Raw genomic sequence first — 22,950 nt, 5'->3', positions numbered from 1 at the left:
TTTTTTTTATTTAGAGACAGAGTCTCACCCAGTTACTTAGGGCCTCACTAAGTCCCTGAGGCTGGCTTTGAATTCACCATCTTCCTGCCTCAGACTCCGGAGCCACTGGAATTAGAGGCTTGTGCCACCATGCCCCGCAAGGAGCAGAGTTTTGTTCAGTATAATTCCAAGGTGGGATTTGCATTTCTGTATTTCTAACAAGCACCCATGTGCTGCTCATGCTGTTGGCCTGAGGACTTCGAGAAGCAAAGGTTTAGTATTCTTTGAGATGTAAGCAGGTGATTTAAGTTAAAAGTGCAGCAGGCAGTAGATGTATGGGAGTATAGTTTAGGAGAGCCGCCTGGGCTGGAGATATTTGGGTGTTAATGGCACATGGGAGGTGACCATGCCAGAATATAAGGATAAAGGCCCAGGAACAGTGTTTGGAGAAAAAGGGAAAGAGGTCTAAGGATAGTCTGTGGGTAGTGCCAGCATTTGAGAGCAGTTGGAGGATAAGTCAATAAGAAGCCTTCAGTTCCCAAGCTTCTTATATACAGCTACCATTTATTGAGCTTCTATTTCTGACACTGTGCTAAAAGCATCAACTTTTCTCCAAACACAGGGTATATTTTTCTCTAACCACACCCCTTTTCTTGCAGGTGAGTCTCTTTCCTGATTCCATGCCTGGCTTGGGCCTGGGGGTTCTGGCCTTGATTGGAATCTCTCAGACCTAGAGTTCAGCCTTCCTAGTGGTGCTATACATTCACTTCTATCTTGGATTGTGCCACCTCCCTCAGTGACTAGGTTCCTAATAGTCACAGACCCTGCGACCCATCTTTTCTGCTATTCCCTTGGATTCCCATTTACTTTAAAAGCCTTTAACTTCTCTCTCCACTGGGTGAACAGAGAATCACTTCAACAGGGTCGGGGCAGGTGTTTTTGGTGCATAGGGACTTTTTATTCTGTTCTGGGCCTGGAGAAGCCCCAGATCCTGTACCAGAGCTATCAAAGAGTAGCGGTTAATCATTCTCTGCGTTCTTTTACAGGACTGAGAATAAATTATTTTAATATTCTTACAAACCTGTTACCATACGTGCATTGTCTTCCCTACAATCACTCCATGCATAATTCCCACTTTGTATTCTGAAGCAGGGATGCATTTAGAAAATTACTTCAAGTCACACAGCTGTTAAGTAACTGAAGCAGTGACTCTAAATTATGGGCCTTAACTCTGGACCCACGAGGGCTTGGTATGCTCAGTTCCTACAGAAATACCTTGCTCAAAGTTATGTGTGAGTGGCAGTAACCAAACTCAAATTCAGAAACCTTGTATTCAGAGGGGTTAGTCTCTTGTGAGTGCATCTCAGTCAGAGAGCTGGCGGTTCTTTATCTTCCCGGATAGCTCACAGCAATGCTATGCTAATTTTACTAAGGTTTAGAGTGTGTTGAAGACTTGCTATGGCCACGAAGCCAGGACCATGATTGCTGGCTCCAAATGTGATGTTCTTTTTATCACACCAAAGAGGCCCGCCCTTCTAACCGCTCTAGGTTGGAAGTCTCGCCCCTAGGTTAACCCCCAATACAAACTACAGCTCACTTAAGAGGCGCCGCAGGAAAAATAAGCTGGCACAGGCAAACTGTTGCACCAGACTTCAGCAGCCACGGAGCGCTCCTCAGCGCGCATGCGTCAGGTCTCGCCCCTCCCCTCGCACGATTCCCGCCACTCCCCGCCCCTTTCCCGCCCGGATGTCCTTTTAGTTTTGCCGGATGTTGTTGTGAATCCGAGAGACACGTGAGGTACGGCGACGTCATCACCAGGCACGCGCAGGAAACATGGCGGCGGCGGGTGTTGTGAGCGGGAAGGTGAGTAACGGCCCCAGGGAACACTCCCGGTTTTCTCCGAGACACGGGTGCTTTTGGTGGCTGGGTCCCGGCAGGGAAGGGGAAACGAGGGCTTATCTTCATCGGGAACAGCCCATGGCGGATGTAGAAGAGGAGGACTGGGTTTTGTCAGCTGTTTTCCCTGAATGCCGGTTCAGCCAGGGAGTAAGAGCCACCGAGGCCTTGGCTCTCTATGCTCTGCTTTGCACCAGAGCCAGGTGGTTTTCGTTTGTATTATTTTTATTTAGGGACAGGTGGCTCTCTAGTGCGGGGGAGGGGCTTCCTGACTCTTGTTCTGTCTACTCTTGACTCCAACGTCTTTTCTGTCTTTTGAGACGGTAACCAGACCTGCAGGTGTCTTTATTTGCTTCCCTCTGGTGAAGGCGTCTATGCTACCTTTGGGAGGACTTGAGTAGATGCTTTGCAGCTGTGCGCTTAGTAGAAGAGAGCCTGTTGGGTCAATTTTACAAATTACCAATTTTTGTGATGGTTGTCAGCAGCAAGATATGTTTCCATAGAGAGAACTGGACATTTGCACCATCCCATGCTTGTCTTTAAAGGAATTTGTTGAATCATTTATTTCTTAGATGTCTCCGGAGTGATTCCATGGGGGTATCTGTCGTGCTGTTTCACAGAGGGTAGGCAGCGACATCCTCCTAGTTGGGTAGGAACTAGATGTGGAAGAGATTTCGTTATGTATTGCCAGTTCAAGTTCCAAGGGCACAGTTTATGCATGTTTAGGGCTGTCAGCTTTATGACATGCAATTAGCAGCATTTCCCAGAGTCAGGGTATATCGTAAACAGCTGGGGCTGATTAGTAATGACTCATAGAACACTAAGGGCTGTTTACTCCTTTTAGAGATCTTCCTCTGTTCCTTGAATTTCACTCATACTCTCCCTGCTGTATTCCTTTCCATTTTGAATTATTTGACACCGTTATGGTTTGATCTATGGAGTAGACTAGGTGGCAGAATAACAAATATGATCTTCCTTCTGCTGTTCATCAGAAGTGTGACCTTGGGAAATTGGGCAGTTACGACTGCTTTGTTCTTCATATGCTTAATGGGCAGAATGGTAGTGATGCTAATAATTATTTCTTGTATTAGAGTACTTAGGAGTACATAAAACTAAAATATGAAATAGATTACATCTTTCATGTACTGCCTCTTTTGAATAATAGGTTGGACATCCTTTTTTGGATTGTTTATGTTCTTACCAATTTTTGTCTTTTTTATTCAAGATGGATGCTGATCTTCTGCTTAACTTTCTTAGAAAGTTATCTTATTTAATTTTCCATTTGGGTGAGCCAATCTAGCACTTTCCAAGAAGAGATGCTTTCCATTTGAACTACACCCCGCCAACCCCCGTTTCAGGCTTGGTTTGATTTTGAAAGAACCCTTGAAAAAGCAGAATTGTGAAATGTAAATATTTTTCACTCCTTCCTTGAAGCCATTATCTTTCACAGTTTGACTTATTAAAATTTATCTTGTACTTCCTATTTTTAAATATTTATTTTTTAGTCTTAGGTGGACACATATCTTTATTTTATGTGGTGCTGAGGATTGAACCCAGTGCCTCATTCATGTCAGGTGAGTGCTCTACCACTGAGCCACAACCCTAGCTCCAGTCTTGTATACTTTTTTTTTAATATTTATTTTTTAGTTTTAGGTGGGCACAATATGTTTTTATTTTTTTTTATTTTTAGGTGGGTGCTGAGTATCGAACCCAGTGCTTCACACATGCTAGGAGAGTGCTCTACCACTGAGCCACAACCCCCCTCCCCCGCGCGTCCCCCCTTTTTGTACTTCTTAACTCTGCTTTATCACCTTTTTATTTATCCTCATCCATTGCAAGTTCACATTCCTTCCCATCACTCCACTGAAACTATTTTTCCATGCCCAAACCTGCTCCTCTTTCAAATAATATTAGGACCAGCAAAACCCACTTAGTTTTCCCTTATTAAGTTCAGTTCTGGTCGAATGACATTATCATTCATCTGGTTGCATGTAAAACAAACTTGGAAACATCCTTTTCTATAATAAAATTTAATCTATAATTCATTCCTACTGATTTTACCTTAAAGAGTTTTCTTAAATTTGCTGTTGCTTTTTTACTCTCAGTGCATAGTTTCTGGCACATAGTAAGTATTCACTGAAAAGGAAAGATAAGGAACATAGAGAAAATGAGGGAGAATTAGAGTGAGACACATGGGTTCACCAATAGTTCTCTTGTTTTATTTAGAACTGTAAGATTGTATTGTAGTGCACTCTCATTTACTTTAGCTTTTTCTATAATTGTTTTTGAATTTTCAACTTGAAACAGTTGGGAAATCAATAGTTGTTTTTTGCTAATCAGAATTTGTTTTGATATTTTTATTAAGAATTTATTTTGTGACTTTAAATTGGCCCCATCCTCCTTTTAGATATGCTTATAGTCCTGTGAAACCCATGTGTTTTAGAAAGATAAAGAATGTTCTTAATATCTAGTAGATTTTCCTGGAGAATTTCTTTCCCTAGACTAGATCTGGTGACATGGTAGTTACTTAGGATATGATATGAAGGTCTTTTTTTCTGGCATTCTTCAGTTTATCAGACTTTGAGTACCTGCTGTCTAAGCTGTGTTCTTTGGATATAAGGGTGGCTGAACATAGACTTTACTCTGGGCAGGATAGTAATTTTCAATTTTAAGTTATTTCAGTTTGTAAGTTAATAAAAGTGTGGCTTTAAAAATAATAGTGTTAAGTCTTAGTTTTTTTAAAAAAATATTTTTGGTTGTAGATGGACACAATACCTTTATTTTGTTTATTTAGTTTTTTATGTGGTGCTGGGTATTGAACTCAGTGCCTTGCGCATGCTAGGTAAGCGCTTTACCACTGAGCCACAACCCCAGCCTCAAGTCTTAGTTTTGATGAGATGGGTGCTGAAACTAGATGAGAGATTATAATCTAAGCTTTTTTAATTGTATTTTTTTTGTGGAAGAAAATCCTTATGAAATCTCCATACTGTTTATTATTGTGCTATAATGTATATGTAGTTGTCAGTATAAGAGGTCATTCATTTAGTTATTTTTGTATCTCCTCAGATTGCATAATTCTTTGTTTCCTGTTAGACAATTGGCACACTGATGTCCTTAAGAAGCAGTGCACTTGCTCTTCATTGAGAATTGTACCACCTCTTGTATCTCAAAGATTTATTCTTTACTCTCAAGATTTCCATGGTGTGTTACCTTTGTAACCTTTCCTAAATTGCATAAAATTCACAAACTTTGTTACATCTTTTTCAGTTCCATAATTAATGAAATGATTAACATGTGCCAAATAAAATTCATTGTTAATTTTTTCCCCTTTGGTATTCCCTATCTCAATAAATAGTCTTTCATCTACTCAGTTTTGTCCTTGACTTGTTCACCTTCACCTCCCATATCTAATCAGTTACAAAGTCCTCTCATTGTCAATTCTACTTAAATATCTTTCTAAGCCACCTCCCTTTCCTCATCAATCTGCAGTGCCTTAGTTCAAGCTAGTATGAATCTCTCATTTTTGAATTATTGCAGCTATTTGTTCTTGGTCCTGCAGCCAGCATGTTGGCTTAGAAAAGGCATGTTTGACCATGGTATTTTCCTCTTGAAACTCTAGTTGTTTTGAAAGTAAACAATCAGGATAAATTCCCAATTCCTAAATTCTTAAGCAAGGCTAATAAAATCATTTATGATCTGAAGTTGTTTGTTTTTGTCTCTAAACTGTTTTGAATCTTCTCTCTGATATTTGGATTTCAGCCATGTAGTGAACAATTGCTCTCTGTTTAGAACATATATCTTCTGTTCACCTTCTGCTTTCTATATCCTTTCTAGTTAAAATTGCTATTCTCAGCTTATCTGTTACTCTAGTTAAGTCTTCCTGAGTCTTACAATGCTTGACTCTGCTGAGACTAGTAAGATATTTATGAGGGCATGCTGCAGCCTATTGGTACTACATGTTGTAATTTCTTATCCTAATCCCCAGGTAGACTGTAAATACTATGAAGGCAATAACTGAATCTTATATGAATCTAGTAGCTTGCTCCAGGACTGGCACATTGTAGGCATTCTTTATGTATTTATTGAAAATGTCTTTTCATTCCAGACCTTGTGCTTTCCTCCATCACATTTTACTATGACCATTGTTTTACATGATACTGTTAGTTTAATCAGATACTTCTTTTGGTGTGTGTGTGTGTGTGTGTGTGTGTGTGTATGTGCGTGTGTGTGTGTATGTATGTTTATTTGTGTTTTTTCTACTGATTACTTTTAATCTCAGCATCTTGTTGATGCTTAGTAAATGTGCTAAATGTTGAGTAAATACTAAATCAGTTTGGGTGGAATGGGGTATGTGATTAGAAGAGTTTGTACAGTCTTTTTTTAAATTTTTTTTTTAGTTATACGTGGACACAATATCTTTATTTTGTTTATTTTTATGTGGTGCTGAGGATCGAACCCAGGGTCTCACACATGCGAGGCGAGCGCTCTACCTCTGAGCCACAACCCCAGCCCTGTATAATCTTATATCTAGTGGAAGTTATTTGTAGAGAGGAGGGATAAAAGGTGTTCCAGGTAAAGGGAACAGAATTCACATAGATAAAGGTGCAAGGCTTTCAGGGAAAGAGTTCAGAGTGGCCTTAGGCAGAAAGGTTATATGTGTGTGGAGTGTTAGGAGGTCTGATGTCATTGTAGAAGTAAAGGGTAAAGTCAGGAGGATTTTAAGCTCAGGTGTGATGTGATCCAAAGGAGAATTTTATAAAGATCAGTTTTTGCAATGGTTATACATTATACACCTTACGCAGATTATTAGAAAGTGACTAGACTGAGAGAAGAGTTCATGATGTTATTTTAGCAATCTTCATGCTATCCCCTATCAGCATGAACATGATAATTCTTCATTAGATTCTAAAATGAATTGATTCTTGGGTGTCAGAGGAGAAGATTGATGGACTTAGGATATAGGGTCAGAGTGGAGAAAGAGGTGTTTAAGATAACTTGAGTGAATAGAATATCTGATAGAGTTGGAAATATCTGAAGACCAGATTTAGATAGAACATATTGACTTTAAAATGTCTGTTATTGAAATGGAGATATCAAGTAGGTAAGTAGGTGTCTAATTACCTTGGCATGGAGCTCATTAGAATATCTGGGCTCTATGGGTGTGGTGAGGCAGGCCTGTAATTCCAGAGACTATAGAGGTTGAGACTAGAGGATCACTAGTTGGAGGCCAACTCTGGTCATTTAGCAAAACCTTGTATCAAATGAAAAGGACTGGGCCCATATGTAGCAAAATGAAATTAAACCCTTATCTCTCATCCTGCACAAAACTCAAAGTGGATCAAAGACTTAGCCACTAGATCAAAGACTTAGGCACTAGATCAGAGACCCTGTGCCCAGTAGAAGGAAAAAGTAGGCCCAGGTTTCCACCATGTTAGCTTAGGAACTAACTTCCTTCATAAGACTCCTAAAGCACAAGAAGTAAAATCAAGAATCAATAAATGGGTTGGAATCAAACTAAAAAGTTGCTTCTCAGCAAGGGAAACAATAACATGGAGAGATCATACAGAATGGGAAAAAATATTTACCATATGCACCTGAGATAGAACATTAATCTCCAGGATATATAAAGAACTCAAAAAACTTAACACCAGTCAATAAATAGGCATAGGAATTGAGTAGGCACTTCACAGAAGAAGAAATATGATTGATCAATAAATAAACGAAAAGATGTTCAACATCTCTAGCAATTAGAAAAATGCAACTTAAAACTAATATTTCATTTCCAGTCAGAATTGGCGAGGATGTGGGTACAAAGGTATACTCATATTGCTGGTAGGACTGCAAATTGATGCAACCACTCTGGCAAGCATTATGGAGATTCCTCAGAAAACTTGGAATGGAACCACCCTTTGACCCAGCTATTCCACTCCTTGGTGTATACCCAAAGGATTTAAAATCAGCATGTTACAATGACTCAGCTACATCAATGTTTATAGCAGCGCAACTCACAAAAGCTAAACCATGGAACCAATCTAGGTGCCCTTCAAGAGATGAATGGATAAAGAAAATGTGATATGCACTGAAATATTACTCATCGTTAAAGAAGAATGAAAGTATGGCATTTGCTGGTAAATGGATAGAACTGGAGAGTATCATGCTAAGTGAAATAAGCCAATCCCAAAGACCCAAAGGCCAAATGTTCTCTCTGATATGTGGGGGTGGGGGGCTAAGGAAGAATAGGGGTACTTTGGATTAGACAGAGGGGAGTGAAGGTAGGAAAGCGGGTATGGGAGTAGGAAGGATAGTAGAATGAATTGGATTGTATTACCCTTTGTGCATATACCCTTTGTGACTGTTGTAATTCTATATCATGTACAACCAGAAAGAATGAGAAGTTATCCTCCATTTATGTATGTGTCAAAATGCATTCTATTGTCATGTGTAACTAATTAGAACAAATTAAAAAAGAAAAGGACTGGGGATTTATTTGACACAGTGGTAGAGTACCCCTGGGTTCAATTCCCAGTACCACCCACCCCCCGAAAAAAATCTGGGCTCACACTGGTGCTTCCTGTGGATTCTTTCTATAGCTGGAAGTTTACGTTAATCTGCCTAATAGTTTTTTAAAGAATTTTTTTTTCTTTTTTAAGGAGGAAAGGTTTATTTTGGCTTATGATTTCAAAGGTTTCAGTCCACGGTCAACTTGCTCTGTTGCTCTGGGCCTGAGGTGAGGTAGAACATTATGGTGGAAGATGTGGTAGAGGAAAACTGCTTAGCTTATGGCAGCCTGAGAGGAAAGGAAGGGGAGGAGGGGGAGGGAGAGAGAAAGATGAGGGGGAGAGATCAAGCCTGGGAGTGAGTGAGTGCGAAGAAGTTGAATTTTTAAAACCTTTTTTGGTTGTTAAATTAGCTTACAAAATTCACACAGGTGCTAAGGTTTCAACCATGTATAGTAGGTGTTGGATTTCCAGGTTTGGAAAGATTTAGAGCAAGAATTTTACCCTGAGACTACAGGTAAAGTTAAAATAGTTGGGTTGGATGTTTTCATTTATCCTCAGTTTTTGAAAGAAAAGATTATAAATGTTTATAATTTATTATATTTATAATTTGTAAATATATTTACATAATATATTTATACACTTAAAAAATCATAATAGAAATAAAAATTCAGTCTCACTTAAGTATAGAAACAGTATTAAAAACTACTTGCTACTTTATTGTGCAACTTCCATATCTTTTTTCAGCTTTTTGTGTCAAAAAAATCACGGACTTTAATAGGCTGGTACAAAACTACATTTTGAATGTTGAATTTACCTGTTTTCTTGCTTCATTTTTGCTTCTTTAATTCTAACTTGTACTAAATTCAAGGTCAGCAAATTTATTCTACATTTTTTGTGGTCCCCAGAGTTAATAAGTTGTGTCTGACATTGCTGAAGAGAAAATCTGCAGACCATCATTGAAAGTTTTGTAAATGTACTTAACTGTATAAGCATCTTAGCAAATATTTATCAAGAGCTTGGGGGCATGAGAGTTTCAATCCTAAATGGAAAACCTTTTTCCTTATTTATTTATTTGTCTTTTTTTGGAATTGGGATTGAACCCAGGGCTTTGCAAAAGTGAGACAAATGCTTTTCCACTGAGCTTCATCCCAGACATTTTCCCTTGTTTTTGTACCTTTTTACACAGTGTCCCTACCCCTGAGAGGCACTTGGAATTTCTATAGTGTAAAGATTTTTACCCTTTTAATGACATAGACAGGTGACAAGGAACTTTGTCTTTTTTTTTTTTTTTTAATCTTTTTAGTCACTATGGTGTCTGGCACATAATTCCTTAATAAAATGTGTTGAATTGAGGTTGTAGAGTTGAGTTTATTACCACCCAGTAGCAAATCTTTGAATGCTGTTGATTCTATTTACTCCCAATAGACACCTAATTCCCAATTATTTTTCTTTTTTATGAAGACATCTATACTTAATTTATTTATATGGTTTTTACAGTTGAAACAATAGGCTTTGCATGTAAATTATGTTTTCTATAGCTTTGTTGATCTACATTGATAAATAATAGGGTGTTAACTTTTGATGTATATGTATATCAGGAACTAAACTAAATCAAGATAATGGCATTTCTACTATCTCCAAAAGTTTCCCCTTGATTCATTGTAACCCATCATTCTCTTCACCTGATCACAGACAATTGCTGAATTGCATTTTTGCTGTTCTGTAGTTTATATTTTCTAGAATTTTATGTGATTAGAATTATATGGTATGTATTCTATTTTGATTTGACTTTCTTTGGAATAATTACTTTCAGATACATTTATGTGGTTGTGTGTATTATTTGTTTATTTTTTTAATTGTCAAGTAATAACCACTTGTAGGCTATGTTTTGTTTATCCAAAATATTGATAAGAAATTTGGGTTATTTCTACTTGACTTTTACAAATAAAGCTGCTCCAAACATCAGTATAAAAGTCTTTGTATGAACCCATGCTTCCAATATGTTAGTTGTATATTTAGCATTTTAAAGCTTTGCCAAACTTTTCTCCAAAGTAGGCATACATTTTATATTCTCTCTGGCAATGTATGGAACTTCCAGTTGCTCCATGTGTTCACTAACATTAAGTATGTCAGCCTTAAATCCTTTCTAATATATGTGTAGATGCTTCTATTTTAAATTGTTCATTTTCTTGTTACTGAGTTTTGATAGTTCTTTTTGTGTTGTGGATACAAGTTCTTTTGATATAAGTTCATTTGGGTTTTTAATAAATATTTTTGATATTTTCCTAATAAGTTATGACTTATTTTGAACTTGAGGAATGCAGTTATAATAATGCTTTAATATCCTTCTCTACTAATTTTATTATTTGTTTTGTATCCATTTTTATGGATTGATTTTTCTCCCTATTATAGATTATATTTTTCTAGCTCTCAGCTTGCCTTAGGGATGTGCGTGTGTGTGTTTACATTAATTTTTTTTAAATTTTTTACTAATACCAGATAATGTGAATTTCATTTTGTTGGGTGTTACATTTTGTTTCTTTCAAATATTCTTGAGATTTTTCTTGGAAGGCACTTACTTGGAAACATGATACTTGGGGGTTCTTACTTTTAAACTTTGTAAGGTGGTATCAATACAGCTTAATGTAGAATGAATTAACACCCACTGCTGTAGAGTATTCTAGCTTTGTGGTTTACGAGGTTTCCCATTTTGACTGGTATAAACAGCTGTGTATGCTTGCACATTGTTTCTTCTAATAGTTTCAGGTGGCTTTTCCCTCTTGAGTTGGGTAGTTTACTGGCACACTGACCTGTTCTCTGCGGAATGCTGGAGGAAGGCTACAGATCTAGAGTTCTCTGTGCACCTCTCTGCTTTTATGTCACTGTTACCAAAAGACCTGAGAAGAACAATATAGAGAAGGGAAAGTTTATCTAGGGCTCATGGTTTCAGAGGTTCAGACCATAGATGGAAGACTCCATTGCTTTGGGCCCAAGATGAGGCAGAACGTCATGGCAGAAGGGTGTTGTGAAGGAATGTAACTCAGGATACCACAGGGAAGCCAGGAAGCAGAGAGAGCTCCACAAATCAAGGACAAAATATAGACCCTAAAGGCGTGCCTCAGTGATGTGACTTCCTTCAGTCATACCCTACCGCCTCCAGTTAATCCATATCAGTGAATTCATCCACTGATTCAGTTATATCTTTCATAATGATAACATTCCACCTATGCCCCCCACCCCAAAACTCTTGCTTATTTTATAATACAAAATACATTTAGTCTGTGTTATAGTTTGGATATGTGGTCTCCTCAAAAGCTCAGGTGTGAGAATATGCAAAAAAGTTCAGAGGTTAAATGATTGGTCTCCTCAAAAGCTCAGGTGTGAGAATATGCAAAAAAGTTCAGAGGTTAAGTGATTGGATTATGAAAGCTTTAACCTGATCCATTGCATTAATCCACTGATATAGATTAATGGGATGGCAACTGTAGGCAGGCAGGGTTGGCTGGAAGAAATAGATCATTAGGGGTTTGCCTTTGGGGTTTATATTTTGTTTCTAGTGAACAGAGTTCTGTCTGCTTCCTGATTGCCCTGTCTGGAGCTGCTTTCCTCTGCCACACCTTGGGCCCAGAGCTATGCACTCAGCCAATTGTGGATTGAAAACTCTGAAGCCATGAGCTCCAAATAATCTTTCCCTCCTCTTTGTTATTCTTGTCAGGTCTTTTGGTTTGGTTACAGTGATAAAAAAGCTAAAACAGTCCATTTCCATGGGTCCCCATTGTCTTAACAGTTTCAGCATTGCCAAGTCCAAGTGTAAAATCTCATTTGAGACTCAAGACAGACTCTTTGTTGTGAGCATAAAGATCAAAAGCAAGTTTCATATATAAAACATATAATGGCACAGAGTAAACATTTTCATTCCATAAGGGAGAAATGGGGGAATAGAAAGAAGAAAAAGGAGAAAAGTAAGGTTGAAATCTACTGAGGCAAATAGGTCCTGTTGCTCAAGATCTAGCATCTGGAATACATGGCATTGTGATGTTCCCTTCAAAGGACTTGAGTAGCTCTCCCCTTTGGCTTTGCTGGTTACAGTCCACATGGCCTCTCTCTTGGCCTGTTTCTGCTCAATTCTTGCAGCTTTCCTTATCAGACGTCCTGAGTGGCATCTCTTAATCTCAGGGTTTCCACTGCAGCTGCAGCTTTCTTCTCACTTTTTCATGCATTGCCCTCTCAAGGACAGCCTGCAGGGACTCCGAACCACTTTGCCTGGATTTCCAGGCCTTCCTTTGAAATCTTGGTGGTAGACTCCTTGACCCCCTAACTCCAGCATCCTGCCTTCCTGTAAACCATCACTACACGGTTGCTGCCAAGGTCTTCCATTACTTTTGAACAGTATCCAAGCCTTTTGGGACCATGACTGTAGGTAGCAGCCTCTGAATGCCTGGGAGACTGAGCATGGTGAAAAAACTTCCTAAGTCCCATGTGCAAACAGGGTCTTCCCATGGTCTCTTCTCAAAGGAATTTCTACTTTTACACCCTTGATCCTGAGATGGGTGTCATCTTGTCAATTCTGATATGCTCTCATTTCATCTTTCCTATTATTTCTGGGTAAAGTACTTATTATCTCTTTAGTGGCTGTAATGCTTTAACAACCATGACTCCCTTCCTTAGCCTCAGTTTTATTCACACTTTTTGGTCAAAATGTGGTTTTCAAATCTTTCTGCTTTGTTTACTGCTTCTGATTTTCACAGTAAACTTGAATAAAAGATGCCAACAATATCTGTGCCACCTGCCTGAATGCTGTGTTGCCTTGAAATTTTCTTTGCCACATTAACTAGTATATTATTTTAAAATTTGTCCTCACAAGAAGTTTCAGGACTTGGGCAATGTAGACAACTTCTTTGCTAGAACGTAACATGAATGGCCTCTAGTGCCATTTCCAATAGAGTCCTCCTCTGAAATCTTATGAGCCCCATCTTTACTGTCCACACTTCTATGGGCATTCTGGTCTTCTGAGCTCCCACCAGAATCATCCATTAAACTCTCCTTACAACATTCTAAAGCTTTTCCAGCTTGCATCTCTAAATTTTTCAAAATTCCTCCCCCCTGCAAACCAGCTCCGAAAACCTATGAACCATGTTGCTAGATTAATCATACCACTGACCCCACTTCTCAGTAACAATTTCTGTTTTAGTCAGCCTTGTATCATGGTGACCAAAAGACCTGACAAGGATAATTAGATAAGGAGGAAGTGTTTATTTTGGCTCAAGGTTTTGGAGGTTTAGTCCATTGTTGGCCGATTCCATAGCTCTGAGTCCAAGGTGATGTAGAACATCATGGCAGAAGTAAGTGGCATAGGAAAGCAGCTCAGACAACTGGGAAGCACAGAGCGTGCTCTGCTCACAAGAAACAAAATATAAACCCCAAAAGGCATGCCCCGAGTGACCCATCTCCTCCGACCATACCCTGCCTGCTTGCCTACTTGGCATAAACTAATAATTTCACTTCTGAAAATTCTTGTATTGTCTCACACATGAGCTTTGGGGTATACCTCATATTTAAACCATAATACTCTCTTGTATTCTGTCCTATGAACTCCAGCTGTCTTGGCATTCCCGATTACCTCCTCTGTCTACTGATATTGGGTTTGCTCTTCATTTTATACATCAGGAGTTCGTTTTACACTTCACTGTTTTCTCTTTTCAGCAGTCACTAACTTTCATCACCTCATGGGTGAAAAACAATGTTTCATAGATTTGATCTTTTCTTTCTTGGTGAGAGATTTAAATTTAATCTCTTGTCACTGAATCTTGGCTGGAAGTGAAAATTATATAGCTCCCCTCCTCCTTTTCTGTTTTTTGTAGTATGTATACCTCTCTCGTCTTTATATCCCTCTGCCTCCCAAATCCTAGGTGGAATGTTTGTGTTCCATATTTGTGTTGTGTCTCCCTTTCCCCCCAGAGTATTAGGAATTTAACCCAGGGTCTCACACATTCTAGACAAGTGCTCTACCACTGAGCTACATCCTCAACCCTGTTGTAAACTTTTAAGATTAGTCCTTTTATTTCCAGGTTTTTGTTAATATAATAATCACTTCTTTCTCGTTGGTCTGGTTTAATTCTCTTCTTTCTTGTACCTTCTGAGAGGTGACATTATCAGCAAGATGTTTTAAGAATTTTATCAGATGCTTATATTTTGAGAATGCCAGCATCAGCACAACCATAGAGGAGTTTTATATCCGTTTGTAATTTATATTATGTTGGCATTGGTAGTCTGTATGTACTTCCACAACAATAGCATTACCTTTCTCCTTTCTTTTAGTGGGGGAGTTTATTGGGCATTGAACCGAGAGGCACTCTACCACTGAACTACACACCTAGCCTTTTTTATTTGAGACAGAGTCTTCCTAAGTAGCTTAGGGCCTTGGTAAATTGCTAAGGCTGCCCTTGAACTTGTGATCCTCCTGCCTCAGCCTCCTGAGTCACTGGGATTACAGGGGTTAGCCACTGTTTCTGGCTCAAATATATAGTTGAAGTCCTATAATTGTTATGGTAGCTCTAATATTGCCTGAAAAGGGAAGAATAGACTATAATAATGCTTGCTACTCCAGAAATATTCAGAGTCAAGTTGGTATGAGGACTATTTTTTCCCAAAGCCAGCTTTGAAGGAAGATAGAAGAAACAATTGTTTCAAAAGTTGTGTCTCTGAGAAGGGATATCTCTAGGACTGGGATGAGTAGAGCTTTTTAATGGGTGAAGGTGTGTATTAGGACCAAAGACAGGAATTTCACAGGTTTTGCTTATTTTCCTTGGATCCTCCTTATCATGTCAAAAGGAACTTTGGCATAAAAAGGAATAAATTTCCTGGGGACCAGCATTTGCATCTTCCTAATTTCAAGGGTAGTGGGGGCATATTTAATCAGTTTCATTGTGCTTTTCATTGACAATATCCCTTCAGTGCCCTTGAGACTTAGTTTAACACTATTTTAAACTTTACATTTTTGTGGGGCTTGGTTTTGCATTTTTGTTATAAAACAAAGCTCAGATAAAGAAAATCACACTTATTGCATACTTTGAATCAGAGGGCAAACATCCTTGTGTTAAGGAGCTGGGGTGTTCTGAGAAACAGGCACTGTGAAAACTACCTCTTCCAACCCTGATTCTTGCGATCAAGTCAGAAAGATTTTTTAGAGATGAGAGAGGTAGGTCCTCTCAGGAGAGGGGCAATGTGCCTCTCCTGCACTCCAGTTTTATTAGGGATCCCAGAGAACTTTCCAGAGAGTCTCATCCAGATCTACTCTTGACTTTTAACTGACAGCAGGGTGACATCAGATTTTCCAGTCTCCACTGTCATGGCAACTCTAGGTGACCTTGATCCATGCTGACTAGTTCTAATTGGATTCTTTTTTGTTGTTATTGTTCCATAACTTGCTTCTTTTACTCTTGACATGTTTCTTGTAAATATTTCCAATTCAATACTATTGACTTGCTTAATTCAACTTTTTTCTCACAGTGACTCTTAAATATGGAAATACCAAAATATGGTTCACTTGCTGAATATCTTGTTTGCTTCTAGTTTCTCATATGTATTTTATTATGAGTGATATTATTTTTTTAGATAAGGATATTTATTTCTTTTTTTAATTTTAATTATTTACTTTTGCATTACAATTCTTAATACACCATTATATCATAACTTAGCATATCTCTGATTATATATAAGGTATGTTGACACCAACTCGCATCTTCATACATATATTTTGTATAGGTACACTCATACACTGCTGGTGGGACTGCAAATTGGTGCAGCCAATTTGGAAAGCAGTATGGAGATTCCTTGGAAAACTGGGAATGGAACCACCATTTGACCCAGCTATTCCTCTTCTCGAACTATACCCAAAGGACCTAAAAACAGCATATTACAGGGACACAGCCACATCAATGTTTATAGCAGCACAATTTACAATAGCTAAACTATGGAGTCAACCTAGATGTCCTTCAGTGGATGAATGGATAAGAAAAATGTGGCATTTATAAACAATGGAATATTACTCAGCAGTATAAAAGAATAAGATCATGGCATTTGCAAGGAAATGAATGGCATTAGAGAAGATTATGCTAAGTGAAGTTAGCCAGTTGCAAAAAAACAAATGCCGAATGTCTTCTCTGATATAAGGGGGGTGACTCCAAAATGGGGTTGGGAGGGAGAGCAAGGGAGGAAGATTACCTCTAGATAGGGAATAGGGGTGAGAGGGAAAGGGAGGGAGAAGGGGAATGGAATGGATGGTGAAAGGAGACCCTGATCACTAATTGGATTCTTAAACATATCTTCTTAAAGATTTTATGGTTAGGAGGAACTGTTTTATCTCCCATAGTTTCAGGATCTGGTCATAAAAATCTCCTGGGTTCTTCTCATCAACATTATCTTGGGCCTGCATTTCTCCTGCAGTTAACAGGCAGTTTGCTGAGATATGTGACATCCTGTCCATTTAGGCCAGGCAGGGCTGCAGGCAAATTGCTTCTTGGAAAAGAAAGCATGTTGGGGGTCAGCACCATCGTCCTATTTAGAGAATTATTCTCTCAACCTCTTGTTCCCACTGTCCTCATCTGTCTGTCCCCTAACATTTGGAACTACTACTCAGGTCAGGAGATTGACCTTTGCTAGCTACTCTAGGGATCTTCTGTGTATCCCTGATCACTATCCTTTTTTTTTTTTTTTTTTAATCATAAGCACTTCTTTTATCTATTTTTAATAGTATTTTGAAAACACAGCTATCGTGTCATACTTTAAAAAGTCCTGATCGGGGATTGTAGCTCAGTGGTAAAGTGCTTGCCTAGCACATGTGAGGCACTGGGTTTGATCCTTGGCTCCACATAAAAAATAAATAAATAAAATAAAGGCATTGTGTCCATCTACAACTAAAAAAATATTAAAAAAAAAACTCCTCAAAGTCTTTCTTCAATTTCTTCTACTCAGTATGCTGAGTACATTTTCCAGTTTTATTTTCCTAAATTTTATGCACCTTTTTGTCTTTCATGTCTCATTTCTCTTTAGATATCTTGTTCATTCTCTTCAAGTTTCAACTTAAATATCTATCATACACATCTGTGTGTGAGGGTCAAATGTGATAATGTAGAAATGTCTTTGTAAAGTAATGCATGATAAAAATATTATCTGATAAAAAAGTATTTGAAATTAAAAAAATTTTTTCATTAATGATCATGAATAAAACTAAAGAGATTGAAAGCTTGTTCTTCTTAAAATGTATCTGAAATTCACTCTTAACATCATAATTATTCCCTGTAGCAAAATAATTTTTCATTCAAATAAGCTTGGAGATAGCTTTTCAAATATTAATTATGATTGTTGATAAAGATAAACAGAATGTCCTGTGACAGAAAGGTACTCCTCAGGAATCAGTTCATTTTAAAGTCCAATGAAGAAAGGGATACGGTACAGACAGACATGAGTAGGGGGAATGTGAGATTAAAGGAATAATTCTATAAAATGGGCCCACTGTGTGACCCCACATGCTTTCTTTTCCAAGAAGCAATTTACCCTGTAGCGCTTCGTGGCTTAAGCAGACAGGATATGTCATATTTCTCAACAAATTGCTTGTTATCTGCAAGAGAGAAAATAATGTTGGTAAGAGGAACACAAATGATCTGAAAGAGGAAGACTTTCGTGACCTTTTTCACAGTCCAGATTCCAGAACTCAGGAAGATAGGATAATTCCTCCTAATCATAAAGTCTGTAAGAATTTAGACTAGGATATAACTTTCATATATTCATATATGAATATAACTCCACATATGTACAACCACAAGAATGGGAAGTTTTACTGCATATTGTATAATACGTTGAAATACATTCTACTGTCCTGTGTAACCAAAAAGAACAAAAATAAAATAAAAAAATCTAATTAGAACTGGTTAGTATGGGCCAAAGTGGCCTAGAGTTGTTGAGGCAGTGGGGACTTGAAAGTCTAATGTCATCCTGCTGTCAGTCAGAAATCAAGAGGTGAACCTGCGTGAGACTCTCTGAAAACTGGATTGCAGGAGAGGCACTTTGTTTTCTCTCCTCTCTGAGAGAACCCACTCTGTCCATTGAGATGATCCTCTTTTCCCCTTTCTAATAATGTCATGCCTGTTTCCCCTTTCTAATAATATCATGCCTGTTACTCCGAGCAACATGTTAAAATCTTTCTGATTTGAATGGGGTTGGGCGTTTGCACTGCCTTAGTTTCCTAGAAGGCCCCAGCCCTATAATAGTGCTATTGCATGACATGAAAGCTTTTTTTCGCCTCTCTGGTGGTGCTGGAGATTGAACACAAGGCCTTACATATGCAAAGCTAGCTCTCTGCTACTAAACTGTATCCCAGCCTAACAACAAAGTTTTAATTGAACATCTGTTTTTGTATTTTAAACTATTTTAAGTAGTTGATACTTGTAGAGTTGTGACTTTTGTCCTTTAATATGCATATGTACTCAGTTTGGGATGATGAACAGGCATGCTGTAAATAAAAAATAAGTAAAGTTACTCCCTTAAAATATAGAATGAAGAATTATATTGAAATAAATGCTTTAAACCAGATGATATAAAAAGGATTACATTTCTTTATTTTATTTTTTTATTGATTTTATTTTTTTAAATACACAACATTTCTTTTGTGGAATATTTAGGAGTTCAAATGGTAATTAAGACTAAATTGCTAAATAGTGGCTGCATTTGTTAAATACATCTAAAGATATTTAAATATTAGTTATTTTATATATGAAATAAATTGTCCTGCAAAAAAACACCTAATAGTTAAGGAACACAAGAACACAGGCTAACTAGAACTCTGACATTTTGTAAGGTACTTGTTTCACTTTAAAATATTCAAATTAGAGATATTAATATAAAAAGTTACATTTTCTTTAACCTTTCTCTTAATTATATTTTTGCTGTTTCAGATTATATATGAACAGGAAGGGGTATATATTCACTCATCTTGTGCAAAGACCAATGACCAAGACAGCTTAATTTCAGGAATATTACGTGTTTTAGAAAAGGTAAGATTCTAGTAAATGTATAATATTAATAGTTTTTGGAAGGGGTTTATTGTGGCATTATTAGAAAGTTTGAATTTAATATGTAAGATACAGTTATGTAATTGAATGGTGAGTGGTAAATGGGTTGAGAATGTACCATATTGTTGAATACTAAATTTAATTTTTGTTTTCTTTCTCTAGGATGCTGAAGTAATAGTGGACTGGAGACCATTGGATGATGCATTGGATTCTTCAAGTATTCTCTATGCTGGAAAGGTATTTAAGAAAAAAAGAAGCTGGGCATGCCTGTGTTCCCAGCAACTCGGAGGCTGAGGCAGGAGAATCATAAGTTTGAGGCCAGCCTGAGCAGTTTAGCAAGATTCTGTCTCAAAATTAAAAACTTAAAAAAGGTTTGAAGGTGTATCTCAATAGTAAAATGCCATTGGTTCATTTCCATATACTCCCCACCCCCAGATAATCAAGGGAATGCTGTCTTTTAAATAACAGCTTTATTTAGATATAATTTGCTGGGTGTGGTGGTGTACACCTGTAATCCCACTGGCTTGGGAGGCCGAGGCAGGAGGATCGTGAGTTCAAAAGCCAGTCTCGGCAAAAGCGAGGTGCTAAGCAACTCGGTGAGAACCTGTCTTTAAATAAAATACAAAATAGGGATGTGGCTCTGTGATTGAGTGCCCCTGGGTTCAATCCCCAGTACCTCCCCCCCCCCAAAAAATCACATACCATACTGTTCATCCTCTCTAAGTACACAGTTTACAGTTTTTTATTATATTTATAGAGTTGTGAAACCATCATCAATATCTAATTTTAGAACCCTTATCAGTCCCCCAAAGGAACTCTGTTTATTAGCAGTCACCCTTTATTTTCCTACCTACTCTCAACTCCTGGCAATCTCTAACCTATTTTCTGTCTCTAAGGATTTTCCCATTCTGGACATTTTATATAAATGCAATCATGTAACATATGGTCTCTCGTGATGGGATTCTCTCACTTGAGAAAATGTTTTCCAAGTTCATCCATGTTATAACATAGTTTTTTTTTTTCCTGAACAATGCATTCATGAATATATGTTTTATTTATTTGTTCCTTAGTTGGTGGACATTGGGTTGTTTTCATTTTGGGGCTAATATACATAATGCTGCTATAAATATTTGAGTACAAGTTTTTGTGTGGACTTTTTTTTCTCTTGAGTATATACCTAGGAGTAGAATTCTTGGTTCATATTATTTTGTGTTTTAATATTTGCTGTTTTCCAAAGCATCTATACTAGTTTCTAGTCCCGTATGCAGTATATGAGGATTCTAGTGTTTCCCATCTTCACCAACATTCGTTATGGTATTTTTTTAATTTAGTAAACCTAGTGAGTATGAAGTTGTGTTAGTTTCCTAAAGCTGCTGTTACAAAGCACCATAGACTAAGTGGCTTAGAACATTGGAAATTTATTGTCTCAGTTCTGGAGGGTAGAAGTCAGAAGTCAAGATGGGTTGTCAGCAGCGTTGGTTCCTACTGAGGGCTGTGAGGGAGAATTTGTTCCTTACCTCTCCTTCTAGTTTTAGGTTTGTAGATGACATTCTTCTTCCCTATGTTTTCACATCATCTTCCATTTGTACATGTCTGTGTTAAGATTTCCCCTCTTAATAAAGGGAAAATTATGTGTTCTTTAGAACACATAACTCATATCTTAATCAGGATATGAGTTATACTGAATGAGGACCAGCCTAATAATCTAATTTTAACTTGATTAAATAAGACCATCAGTCATGTTGGATTAGGACCCATTCATATAGCCTCATTTTAACTTGATTAATAAAATCACATTCTAAGACTTTTCCTTAGGGGTGCAGGGCAGCACACTTCAACCAATAGCTGAGGTGGTATGTCATCATGGTTTTGATTTATAGTTCCCTGATGACTAATGATGTTGAACATCTTTTCATCTGTTCGTATGTGTGTTTTCTTTGGAGAGGTGCCTGTTTTAAATCCTTTGCTTATTTGATTATCTTTTTGTTGTTGTTGTAAAAAAAATTTATTCTCATCCAAATGACATATTTTCCCTACTACATAAATCCTGAGTTGTAGGTTTATTTTGGAAAACTGATTACCTTTACTTTCCCACCAGACTTTTCATCTCTCCGGGCAATCATAGTGAAACCTTACCAAGCTTTTATTATGAAAGCCAAAGCATTTCCAGAAGCACTGAATTGAATTCTGCATGTATTATCATTGATAACCATAACTGTAAGGAAGTGTAGGCAAGCTTTTCTTGTTTTTTAGAAAAGATGAGCGAGGGAGAAAAGAATAGGCAATAGTGTTTGGTTGTCTGCCACAACTTACAAACGTAATTTAATAGAAGGCTGAGGTGGTATGGATTGAAATTAAATTCTAGTTTCAGACTTTAAATATTTTATATGTTATAATTATTTTAGGACTCCAGTTCAGTTGTAGAATGGACCCAGACCCCAAAAGAAAGACCTCATCGAGGATCAGAACATCTGAACAGTTATGAAGCCGAGTGGGACATGGTTAATACAGTTTCATTTAAAAAGAAACCACATACCAATGGAGGTATGAATTAAATTTTTGAAATCTTAAACTGGTTTGCTGTAGTATACTACTAAACATACAAAGAAAATTCTTTAATACTCCTCAGTCAGAAGGGTGATTTGATGCTTCAATATGTATAACTCTCATTTTTGTTTTCATCTTTAAACAAGGATTTAAAAATACTTGTTGTATTTTGTAATTATTAATGGAAAAAAATAGAAATATTTTAAATAATCATCTGTCTTTCATGTACATTTTTCTTAACCTGGGATTTAAAATACCATGTTTTCTCATCCGAAAGCACCGAGGGAGATGGAGTATACTACTAAACTGTACCATTCTACTTTCAGTGTTTACTGGGCTCTTCACAGCTCCTTTTAGTCTCCCCTTTGTTTATTTTAAGATACTGTTTATCTTTCTATATTTAAATTTATATTTGCTAGATGGTGATTATCTTCATATTGTTAACAGAAATAAGAGCCAATTTAGCAGCTTGACATAACTGTATATGCTAATTCATATAAAGGAAATAACTTATATACTGATACTATATGGTACTGTATATTGTACCAAGTATGATGTCATTAGCCCATCTGTGATGTAGCCAGCCTATTTGTGATTTCTTTTTAAAATATTGATTCTTGTATAGAGTTAAAATGTCACATTTAAAAAAATATTGATTCCTTTGTATTTTGTAGCAGAAAGGATATTTTCTCTATGATTTTGGCCTGAATTTAGAAATTATCCATGGTTATCTGTTTAAAGGCTGGCCAAATTTATGGGTACATGTATTTGTCTAGCAGTTTCAAGTAAGCTTGATTTTAATGTATGGCCTGTGGAATTATTCCCACTTTCAGTAGTTATGCTTGCACTTCATCATGTCTAGGAAATAGTTCCAATTAAGAAGTAGATAGTATTTCACAAGCTATTGCTAACAGTCAGCTCAGGCATTGGTGTGACATTTTGGGGAGTGGGAAGGCATT

At 37.4% G+C, this 22,950-nt stretch overlaps 1 protein-coding gene across 2 annotated transcripts in view; it reads left to right on the top strand.

Moving 5' to 3' along the window:
• Positions 1-1,759: 1,759 nt before the first annotated feature.
• Positions 1,760-22,950, top strand: part of Tbc1d15 (TBC1 domain family member 15) — a 62,356-nt gene continuing 41,165 nt past the window's right edge. For both annotated transcript variants that reach the window (XM_071609678.1, XM_027922469.2), the window contains exons 1-4: positions 1,760-1,842; positions 19,328-19,426; positions 19,607-19,681; positions 21,850-21,988. In XM_071609678.1, the coding sequence (XP_071465779.1) occupies positions 1,813-1,842; positions 19,328-19,426; positions 19,607-19,681; positions 21,850-21,988 (343 nt within the window). In that variant the 5' untranslated portion in view covers positions 1,760-1,812. The remainder of the gene's footprint in view (positions 1,843-19,327; positions 19,427-19,606; positions 19,682-21,849; positions 21,989-22,950) is intronic.

Source organism: Marmota flaviventris, chromosome 3 (assembly GCF_047511675.1).
Source record: "Marmota flaviventris isolate mMarFla1 chromosome 3, mMarFla1.hap1, whole genome shotgun sequence".
In the NCBI taxonomy this organism is placed as follows: Eukaryota; Metazoa; Chordata; class Mammalia; order Rodentia; family Sciuridae; genus Marmota; species Marmota flaviventris.
This window is presented reverse-complemented; position numbering and strand designations above follow the sequence as displayed.